This window comes from Danio rerio, chromosome 1, assembly GCF_049306965.1.
Source record: "Danio rerio strain Tuebingen ecotype United States chromosome 1, GRCz12tu, whole genome shotgun sequence".
Lineage (NCBI taxonomy): Eukaryota > Metazoa > Chordata > Actinopteri > Cypriniformes > Danionidae > Danio > Danio rerio.
The window spans coordinates 2,996,848-3,008,906 of NC_133176.1; the positions used below are offsets into that span (position 1 = coordinate 2,996,848).

The following is a 12,059-nucleotide window of genomic DNA, read 5'->3' on the forward strand; positions in this document are numbered from 1 at the left end:
TCTTGTCTGCTTAGTCCCTTTATTAATCTGGGGTCGCCACAGCGGAAGGAACCGCCAACTTATCCAGCATGTTTTTACGCAGCGGATGCTCTCCCAGCCGCAACCCATCACTGGGAAATATCCACACACACATATACACACACGCTCATACACTGTGGACAATTTAGTCTACCCAATTCACCTGAACCGCATGTCTTTGGACTGTGGGGGAAACAGGAGCACCTAGAGGAAACCCACGCGAACGCAGGGAGAACATGCAAACTCCACACAGAAATGCCAACTGAGCCGAGATTCGAACCAGCGACCTTCTTGCTGTGAGGCGACAGCACTACCTGCTGCACCACTGCATCACCCTTTACTGGTAACTATTGTCCTTTTATTTTTGTCCCCACATTAACACTTCAGCATGCAGTTTTGACGTACTTTTGTTTATTTTTGCTATTAACTGCATCAAAAATAATGTTTTTACTTTGACATACTATGTGTGTGCGCTGTGTATATTTATTTTGTGTATATATAAATGGTAAATACTCACATGCATGTGTATATTTGATAACATTTTTATATTTAGATCACATATATGTGTATATGATACGATACAAATATATAAAAGTTTAAATAACAAAAACATTGAATAGATTTGTCTTTATGTATGTGTTTGTATCACATAAACATTCATTCATTTTCTTGTCGGCTTAGTCCCTTTATTAATCCGGGGTCGCCACAGCAGAATGAACCGCCAACTTATCCAGCAAGTTTTTACGCAGCGGATGCCCTTTCAGCTGCAACCCATCTCTGGGAAACATCCACACACACACTCATTCACTACGGACAATTTAGCCTACCCAATTCACCTGTACCGCATGTGTTTGGACTGTGGGGGAAACCGGAGCACCTGGAGGAAACCCATACGATGGCAGGGAGAACATGCAAACTCCACACAGAAACGCCAACTGAGCAGAGGTTCGAACCAGCGCCCTTCTTGCTGTGAGGCGACAGCACTATACTGCGCCACTGCCTCGCCCACACATAAACATAATAGGCCTAAAAATATATAATATACACACATATATTATGTCTAAACAAACTTTTAGTTTTGTTGATTAATAATCTGAATGAATTTTGCCCAGCACTGTGTGTTTATTAATTAGAATTCGTTTAAATGTGTGAATGTGCCTTGCAATGTTGATTGTTCTCTGCAATTTGCAATTTTCTGCATTTATCTACACTATGCATGTATTTACACTCACTTTGATAAGTTGATTGTATTTTTCCGGTATAAACGAATAAATTTTTTGTAAATATAAAAAATACAAACCATAAAAACCTTCAAAATGCACATTTTCTTTACTAGTATTTCACAGAAATGCATTTTTCTCAAAACATACGATCAAATGTCACAGACCCAAGCCCATGCACTCTGTCACTGTGGCTTATTACTGTTATATTTGAAAACATAAACATATATATATATATATATATATATATATATATATATATATATATATATATATATATATATATATATATATATATACAGTTGAAGTCAGTATTATTAGCACCCTAAACTATTAACCCCCTTGTATTTTTCCCAATTTCTGTTTAACTGAGAGATTTGTTCAACACATTTCCAATCATAATAGTTTTATTAACTCATCTCTAATAACTGATTTATTTTATCTTTATCATGATGACAGTAAATAATGTTGGCATGGGTTTCCTCCGGGTGCTCCGGTTTCTCCAGTCCAAACACATGCGCTATAGGGGAACTGATGAACTGAATTGGCCGTAGTGTATGAGTGTGAATGTTTGATTGAGTGTGTGTGTTTCCCAGTACTGGCATCTGCTGTGTAAAACCTTGCTAGATAAGTTAGTGGTTCATTCTGCTGTGGTGACCCCTGATAAATAAGGGACTAAGCCAACAAAAATGAATGAATGAATGAAATTTCAAACATAACAACTATAGAGACCAAATCTGAACATGTCTAATCTATATTTATATCTTCATATACTATCACTCTTGACAGACATATATTATTTAGTGTTTGTACATTAATTATGTTCAGCAAAATTATTTCCTGTTCTGTTTAATTAAATATATACATATATATTTGTTACTGCTGTCTTGAAAAAACTATTTCATGTAACACATGTATTAATAATCAGTTCTGTTTTTGTTGCTGCAGATGTAGAAATTACAGCATAATGAATCATGTTTAGGGTTCAAGCTTATATATATACACACACACACACACACACACACACACACTCACACACAATATAGATAGATAGATAGATAGATAGATAGATAGATAGATAGATAGATAGATAGATAGATAGATAGATAGATAGATAGATAGATAGATAGATAGATAGATAGATAGATAGATAATGTAATAAAAATAAGTAATGATGTTTAGAAAGTGATTTTAATGAAAAAGAAATACAATAGTAAGTGATATTGATTTAAATCATTTGTAAAAAATAAAAAGGTAAACAGATAATAGATTAAAAAGTCAAAGTAATACATGTAGACTATTTGAACATTATTTAACACTATATTATTTCAGCTACCAGACATTTGAATAATGGCTGATAAATTCCCGCGTTTGCGGTGGGAGTTATTTTGCAATGACATCATCGCGTTCAACTAGACCCCGCCTACTTCTATTTTACCCGCGTTTCGCAGCCAACAGGATGATCAGCTGCTGAATCATTTGTGCGTCACGATGACTGACACACGAGCGCACCAAACACGCCAATCATTTAATTTCATTCACCAGCGCTAGCCAATCAGGCTGGCTAAGCCAGCGCGTCACTAGCCAATCACGTCCTTCCATTCATGCCGTCCGGTGTCAGAGGTCGCTTCCCCTGCCGGCTTTCATTCGCTCGTCCCTCTTTCTGAATCCAGCAGCGATGGCGGAGCAGCAGCAGTTCTACCTCTTACTGAGCAACCTGATGAGCCCTGACAACACCGTCAGGAAGCAATCTGAGGTATGAACGTAACGGATAATGTGTGGAAATGTAACGTTTTCGTGTCGGGCTCGATTCGCGGTTTTAGCGCGGGCCGCTCAGCCTCGCTCTGGCCCAGCACATGTGTGAAGCGCGCGCACTGCTGCTATGCAGCTCCGATTCTTCTCAGAGAATCGATTCCTTTCAGCGAGTCGACTCCTGAAATAAGTTCCCATTTTCGTTTGATTCACCGTATCTCAAAGTTATTGGGTTAATATATTCGCTCTTTGATTTATTTTCCACCGTTACATTTTTGTGACACGCTGCTTTGAATATTCGGTGTGAAATCGCATGCAAGTATGACTTTAAAACAACATTAGCACTATTTAACTGACTGAACAATGTTGTAATTTTATAGTCGTTGGCTACTGTATGTATTTACCATTTAGAATAAACAAAATGCATTAATGAATGTTTTGTGAAAGTTTGAATGTGCAAATATGACCAACTTCAATCTCAAAGCTGTGTAAATTTAGTGGTGTTTTAGTTTAATTTGCAATAAAGACAAGAGTAATTTAAATGATTTGTGTATGACTAATTTGAGGTTTTAACTCGAATTGGAACAATATACTTACTAGTTTATATTTGTTCACTGCCTAAATAGTAATTCTAAAACATTTCCTCAAGTATGGGCTTCCGAATTCAGTTCGGTTGAATCATTCTGAAAGATTTGGTTCAAGTGAACGATTCCTTCCTGAGTCGAACGTTTCAGTCGTGTGTTGCGTATCAACGTGGCCTAACTAACCGTACAAACGCTACAAACATGATGTTTTATACGGTTTTGTGTACAGCCTTGGGGTTTAAATCCACTTATTGCTTCATTTGTGTTCTATCCCGATGTTTTAATGCTAGTCTTAATGTTTTTGCCTCGTTATTTGAGTCGCGGTTGCTGTGACGCTGTTAACCCGGCGCAGGTGACGCTAATGTTAGTCTTAACCTATAGTTATATCGGGATTTTAATTCTGTCAGGCTTTTAATCATAAAGCGATTCATGTTCGTTCACATTTCAAAAGCTGTCAGTCATAGTGACGAACACTGACCACACAATCTGCTCAGTCGAGCTGTAAACATGAGTTTCTTCTGTTCATTCGACATGCAACTACATTTCTCAGAACAATAATGAATATTTAAAAACTCTTCATCGTCGCTATTGAGGCGAGTCTTGTGTTTCACTCATTAAACAGTAACTGTACACCCATCTTCACGCGATGAGCTGAGCTTATCACAAAAGATGACCCTTCATAGTGTCATGTCATGGAAACACTCCACATTTAGGTCAGGAATATGCTTCTAACTTCACTAAATGAACTACAAGTAGCCGCTATCTACTCATTATAACCCCATTTACGCATGGAAAGTCATCAGTGTTCCTGTTTTCGCGGCAAATTCAAACTTTCCCCCCCAAAAGTTCAGCCTCCCATTGGCACGTGTGGAGCTGGGCTTTTGTTAGGAGCTTCTTTATCTGTGCTAAAGCTGCGTGGGGAGTTGATGTGGATCAGGACGGGTCATTGGGTCTTATCGCTCATCTCTGCCACCGGTCAGCACTTTCCTTTAGTCCGCACAATACATGAGCGGTGTGCCACTAATGCTCAGCGGAAACTGACTCAGGCGCTCATAGCATGACAAGGGCCAACATGCACACAGAAATCAGCTGTAATGTCACTCTTTACAGGCTGACAAATCAGATCATTGTGCCTACAGTTGCAGATCAGGTTCTTGAGCTTTGATGTTATCTTCAAGGTGCATCTCAGTTTCTTGTTTTATTATAATGTGGAGATTCCAGTCGCAAAAGGCTCATTCCAGACATGCTTTGTATAAATCACAGATATTTGTCAGATCTGAAAAGGCTCACCAAGTTGATGCATCCCCCCCGTTTGCAATTTGCATAAGCTGTAGCTAATGTTTGAGGATTTAACAACACAATCTTGAACTAAAAGCTGAACTATTTTTTCAGTAAATTCGTTAAAACTCGGAAAACTGGACTTGCATGGTTTCAGTTTACTAGAGCTTCTGTATTGAGCTGCTTTGATGCAATCTACATTGTAAATGCGCTACGGAAATAAGGATGAATTGAATTGAATTTACTTGACAATAGCTTTTTGTCCTTCTTGGAAATGCAAAGTTTGGGTGTCGGTGTGTGAGCTTTATACCGTCCCACCAGGATTCTGTGAGCCTTTTTTTGTTTTTGAGTTCAAAAAACAAGATTTGTCACAACAAAATACAAGATATGAAGCAAGTAATAGCCCCTTTCACACAGTGATACCTGTAAATGTATGGAAAATTTCCGGAACAACTTTACGTATATTTAAAAAAAGAGCTGTTCACACAGGCGAGGACGTTACGGAAACGAGCGTTCACACATCCATTCCAAAATACCGTTAAATTCTGACATCATTAACCAGAAATGAGCTTTAAACGGCTGCGCTTGTCTTTGTAAACGTTTAACTACATCACAAACTCTGTGGATGATCAGTAACTTTCAACTTCGATGAAAACGTATAGAGAAACACTTTCACATGTCGAGATGTACATGATATGTGCGTGTGCTGGCACTCACGGGCTGTTTCACGGGCACACGCAAAGCTTGAAGGTAAACAAACAACGGCTTATCATAAGCATCTTATCGATGATTATTTACACGGTTGGCATTAATATGAACATATGAACTTTATCTAACTAATTTCTAGCAGCTAAATGTGTCTGGAAAAATATTCAAAGGCTTTTATTCTCAAACCGCGTGGACGGGAATGCGTCTGTTCTGATTGGCTAAAGCAGACGTCTCGCGTCAGCATGTTCTAGCTGTGCACGCGCTCTTTCCGGCAATCTTCCTTGTTTGTTTACACAGCGCAGCATTTCGGCAAATTACCAGTAGTGTTACAACTTCTCTTTCCGCAAAATAGCCAGAACGAATTTACCGGTATTTTTAAAAAGGGCCTGTTCACGCATACAGACCATTCCGGAAAATTGCTGGTAATTTTCCGGAAAGGTTTGCATGTATGAAAGGGGCTAATGTCTTGCGTTTTGAGAGAAACGGTCACTGTAGACTAGGGGTCTGTTCTTTGTACCTTGCTTAAATGATCTAAAGCACCGGTTACACTAATATGCGTTTTCAAACTAAAACGCATACGTTTTAGTACGGTTACGCCATACGTCCATACTACCCCGGAGTTTTCGAGAGGTGAAACTGTAGTGTTTTGGAAACGCCGGAGAGGCCGTTTTTATCCTAAAATACTGCTGCTCCATCTCAGTGTGGATGGGGGAAAACGGAGACTTCTGAAAACGGAGGCAAACAGTCATTTGTACACGACTGTCGGATTGCGCCCCCTTGTGGCAGTCGCACAGTATTTTCGAGAAGGGTATTAACAAAAGTTGGAGCCAGCTCCAAGTGGGTGGGCCTTGGAGCTCCAAGTGGGCTGTGCAAACCTTTAGTCGTATTTAGAGTTCAATATTGAATGTGTACACCTAACACTAAACCCAACCTCACAGTAACCTGATAAGCCCAACCTACTTGTGGTTTAAGCCCCTCCCACTTGGAGGTCACCCAACCTACTTGCGGCATAATCCCTCCCACTTGCAGGTCTCCGGGCTGCAGCGATACCTGCTTGGTATTTTCAGTTCTGACGTGCACCATGGGAGAGAAGCTGTTCTTGCTGTGTCCGAAATAAAAGAATGCAAAAGAGCCTTTATTCTCCGTGTGTTCAGCATAAATAAACGAATGAATGAGGGAATGTGGAGACAACATAAAAATTCAATTTTTATTACTTAATTACTTTTATGAATAGAAATGTTTTTTTTTTTAAATTTTTTAATAGACGACTTCTGAATTCAAAAAATAACCTAATGAACTCCCATTTCTCATCTCGTGCACACGGACCTGCTTGCACAACACTGGAATACATCACAGCCGGTCGGCCGGTCGCATTCGGTCTAATCGCAGGAGTTAAAATATTTCAGTGCAGCTCAATTCAAATCCGTATTTTCCGCATATGGAGGTGATCGGAACTCCATGCAGCTCCCGGACTACTCTCCATTGCAAATGAATGGCTTCCGGTCTGTCGTTTGTCATGTGCAGTGGTAAGGATGCTTAAGGGATAGGATTGGGCCTATGTGTTGATGCTCTTAACTACTAGGTTATTGGCGCGCGCACACAATGTATTTTATTTTCAGAAACATCAAATATTGTAGAACAGTGTTTGCTGAATCGTGAGCTGAACAGAAGCTTTTTTTTTTGTTTAATGTGGGTCATCCTTTGCTTTTGTTGCCCTTAAAAACTTAATAAAATATTATAATAGTAATAAAATAATAATATAAACACATTAATAAAAACTACATGTGCTGTGGGAACGGTACAATAGAAAATTTCAGTGGTTTTAAAACCTTGGCTTTTCCATGCAGCGTTAAACCTTAAACCTGGTTATCCCCCCTTGCCTACTTGTTTATTTACTGTTTTTATTATTATTATTTTTATTTTTTATTGTTGCATTTAATTTTTTTAGTTGTTTTGCCATGAAAATACCCTGAGAAATCTAGCATGACTGTTTTAAATAAAGTCTACAATATATGTAACCCTCCAGTAACTCTTGTGCTTTTGCTCTTGTAGGAAGCGTATGACACCATTCCCGGTCAGACCAAGATCACATTTTTACTGCAGGCCATCCGTGATGCATCCGCTGCCGAGGAGGTGCGTGAGAGTCTGTTTACTGTCTTCATTCCAGACGTCCATTTAGACTCTATGCTAATGCTGCTCTTTTATATGATTTTGGCATTGATATTGCAATGTGTGAATGCACAATAGTCACATCACAGGATTAGACTATTTATTAAAGATTAAAGGCTAAAGATATTTTTGTTTTAAACTATTAATAAAATGATGATTAAGTTTGATTTGTTCAGTTTTAGTATTTATTTACTGTTAGACTCTCTAGAAAACCATAAGGCACTGTTTTTCACTTATTTTTACTCTGTATTTATATATGTTTGTAATTTATTGCAATATGCAAATGCACTGCATAGAGAAAGACTTGATCATCCCAGTCAATCTAAGCGAATGAATTCTTTCCAAATAGAGCTATTTAAATTGTGCAGTGAAATTATATTCATATTGCAACATCTATTGCAGGAAAACAAAATACAGCCAGATTTTTTCCAATATTTTGCAGACCTGGGGTCCGTTCTTTGTACCTCTCTTAAATGGTCTAAGATGATTTGGCAGATCCTGGATCTGTTTATCTTGATAGCTAATCTCTGGCAAATTTGGTTCTTCAAACAAGTTTGTGAATCAGATTAGAATGTCTGGATGAACTGTCTAAAATCCCTGGGTGTGTTGTGAAGGACAGATCCATCGATCCTCGAAATCACGATCAGCAATGCAACGATTGGCTGACGGCACAGCAGCGTAATGACATCATCTGATTAATATTCAATTATCCATGTGAGCAAAATCACACAAATTAGCAGTGGACGGTTTGTTAAATATGACATGCAATAACTTTACACATGTTGTAAGCAACAGGCTTTCATGTTTCAAGAGTTTTCCTCATGTATTTCAATGTATATCAATGTATTTAGTTCTACATTTAGAGAAGGTTTTCTTTTATAGTAGCCTAGGTCTACTCAAGCTTTTTAAATCGGCGTAAGGAATAACTGTATAAATTAATTTTGCGTCAAAAAAGCATTTTGATATCGGTAAAGGTTTCAATCATCGGCATATTAGCAGTCAAACACGTGCATGACTGCAAAAATCCCCCCACCCTCTTTTTTTTTTTTTTTTTTTTTTTTTTTTTTAAGTCGAATATTGTGCATTTAGGTGTTTGCATCTAAAAAAAATCATATCAATACATTTTCACTTTAAACCACCAGGTGGCAGTCTTTGTACTTTTATTTTGGAGTCCAGATTGCATAAAATTCATTAATATTTATATTTTTGCAACTTTTTAAATCGTTTTTTTTATCCCTAAAGGACTAAATTTACCTTTTTTTTTTAATCCGTATTACTGTATGTTTGTAATTTATTACGTTATGCAAATGCACTGCATGGAAAAAGACTTGATTATCCCAGTCAATCTAAACGAATGAAGTCTTTCCAAATAAAGCTGTTTAAATCATGTAGTGAAATTGTATTCATATTGCGGAATAACAAAATACAGCCATTTTTTTTTTTCCCCAATATTTTGCAGGCCTGCCCTATGCTAGGACTTCACCATATTTTGATCTAGCATCAATATTGCAATGTGTATGTGCAATAATTAATGTGTAGGATTGTAGTAGATCAGGAACCACAGTTCAAAACACGACAATTGTGGATGCTTTTAATTAATTTAATCATAATTAAGGGTTAGTTTATCAATTGTGTGTGTTTTAAGGTCTGTTTTTAATATTTAAGCAAGTTTAAACATTTGGACGAGGAATATTACATTTGTAATTACACACTGTAACCTTGTGAATTGCATTATTTGACCTTGATTTCGGCTCTGACTTTTTGAGATTCAACTCTACAGTTTAACTATGTGACTTTATTGTCATTTGAGTAGTTTGAACTAATGTGTGTGATTTTATAATAAAAATATATAGAGAAATAAGTCTGTAAAATAACAAAATGCACCGGCAGTTTATTAGAGGGCTTTTGTAGCGTAATCTACAACAACCCAGGCAATGTTGCACTTTAAACTATTAGGAAGTTGCTGGAAAAAAAGATCAAGATCTCATAATGCAATTAATAAGCATAACTAAGTCGGAAAAAATAAAAACACATCTCAAAATACAGAAAACTTCTGATTTACGGATATTTTTGCAGTGTGGCTTTAACAAAGATGTATTATTTGTACTTATTTATACTATGAAGACAGTGCAGGATTATTGTGCGCTTGATTATTCTTAAACCTGAATACCATTAGATGCCTTCATTTGTAGAGTTGCTCTACTGTATTTATCTATGCTGGTAATTTAGTTTAATGTATATTATCTAAATGCATTCTACAAAATCAACCCGGATCAATCTAAAATCTTAATTATGCTTTCCAAATAGAGCTATTAATTAAGGATATAAAAGTGTATCTGGGGAAACATCATTGTATAAATTGCAGAAATATTGCAATGCATGTTGTTTTCTATATCATGCAGTGCTCTACTCTATGCCATGCTGCTTTTAAACTGTATAAACATCAGAAAAGGCTTTGTTTACACTGTCCATTAAGCCTCATAGCTGCTCTCTGTAGGGAAGTCGATGTCTCGCAGTCATTCCGATGTTGTTAATGGTAAAGTACAGGCGTTGTGCTGACCGTGAGTGGGCGAAGAGAGATTCAGATTGACCTTGTTTATGCTGGTGTTGAATTTTGATTCCTGGAACAACTGTGATTGCTCAAGATGAAAACCTATTAGTGACTTGTGCAATAATATTTTGACACTAAACATGTATTCTTAGTCTATAAAGTTTTTAAATGATATCAGAACAGTTTTTATTCAGGGTAGGTTTTAAAAGATATCTAGGCATTTAAGATTTTATTATCATTGTTTTTTTTGTGTGTGTGTGTAAAATGCGTGATATGACTGAACAATATATCATTTCAGCATCAATATTGCTGTGTGTGAATCTATATTTGCTTTGAACTGTTTTCTGATTCTCAACTAAAGTATATGTACCCCACAATATACAGTATATTAGGCCATACCTGATTCCGAATTGGGTTGAAACCCATTTCATTAAGTATTTAAAGATAATGTTTGGTTAAAATCATTCAGTTGTGTTAATCCTACTCATTGAAGGCTTTAATATGTTAGATTTTCTTTGTGGAATTACAGTACTTTTTTATTTTTAGATGCTTGTATTTTTATTAAATCTTCTAGTACTAAAGTAACCAAGCTGAATATTTTTATTAAATATTATATACACACAGCATAGTATATGTGCTGTTTTAGTCACCTGAAGGTTTGAGATTATAGCATTGTTTACTTGTCCTCTAGCTGCATTTCAAGGCTGCTCTTCACCTACTGTCTCTCTTCAGTCTTCTGACCTCGGGTATTAATAGATGTGTGAAACTAGAGTGCGACGGTATACCTACAAAAGTCCTTGTGTACACTTCTGCTTCCTTAATTCTGACTTAATGCGATGTACAGAGGAACATCTTTAATGCGACAGTCACTAGTCACTTGTAACTCTGACTCAAGGTTCTAGAAAAGAATTGATTTTGGTCTTGAATGCTGATTGGTCATTGCAGTGCTCCAGTTATGTAAACTTTAGAAATGTTGCTAAACATTTTTGCAGAAAGTTAAAAGTTCCTCTTCTTCCTCCTCCTCATGTTGTGCGACACAACAAATAAATTATGAAATTTGTTGCCAACGCTTTTAGTAATCGATTTGTTTGATTTGTTGTTGCAGCCCTACAGTTATTATAGATGTTTTAAGGCTGTAAAACCCCTCACTACACACTTTATACGCTTTTCTCAGACAGGCATTAACATTTTCACACTTTTCTCTTGTTTTAATACTTTCAAAGTTCAAACCTTCATAGAAAAATAAGTCCATTATTATAAAATAAACCAAAAATCAAAACCTACTGTCAGGCGCAAACATTCATCGCTGTCAGCAAAAGGTTTATAAAGCTTTTGAGATTTTGTGCAGATAATGTTTGCGTCCAGCGCAATGTTCTTTATTCTGCAGTCACTGATTCACAAAGCGAAAGCAGACTCCATCCTTCAAGCCTTTTTGCAATCTAGTTGGAACTCGCACTGCTAGCGGCCGAAGATTTATGTTAATTTGGCGAGCTGAACACATCTTGTACTGTATAGGACACTGAGGAGATTAAGGCCGTACTCACACTAGGTACAGTTGCCTTGAACCGGGCCAAAGCACGCTTATCCCCCCTCCCGTCTCCCCTGACGGCCCGCGCTCGCAAATATTTCGCCAAACAGTCCTTAGGCATGCGGTGACACGCAGTCAGATATTTCACCGAACAGATCCGCCTCTTTTGGCGCTCATAAACAATCATAAAGCCCTCGTGCTGCAGGAATGAGGAGGTCTGCTGAAGCCGCGCAGCTGTGAGGCGTGTGCGT

At 37.4% G+C, this 12,059-nt stretch overlaps 1 protein-coding gene across 2 annotated transcripts in view; it reads left to right on the forward strand.

The window, feature by feature from the left end:
- Positions 1-2,883: 2,883 nt before the first annotated feature.
- Positions 2,884-12,059, forward strand: part of kpnb3 (karyopherin (importin) beta 3) — a 39,152-nt gene continuing 29,976 nt past the window's right edge. Inside the window, exons 1-2 of one of the 2 annotated variants that reach the window (XM_009305394.3) lie at positions 2,884-2,994; positions 7,613-7,693. In XM_009305394.3, coding sequence (XP_009303669.1) covers positions 2,917-2,994; positions 7,613-7,693 — 159 coding nt within the window. In that variant the 5' untranslated portion in view covers positions 2,884-2,916. The remainder of the gene's footprint in view (positions 2,995-7,612; positions 7,694-12,059) is intronic. The other variant, NM_001145604.1, reaches the window with a different exon arrangement.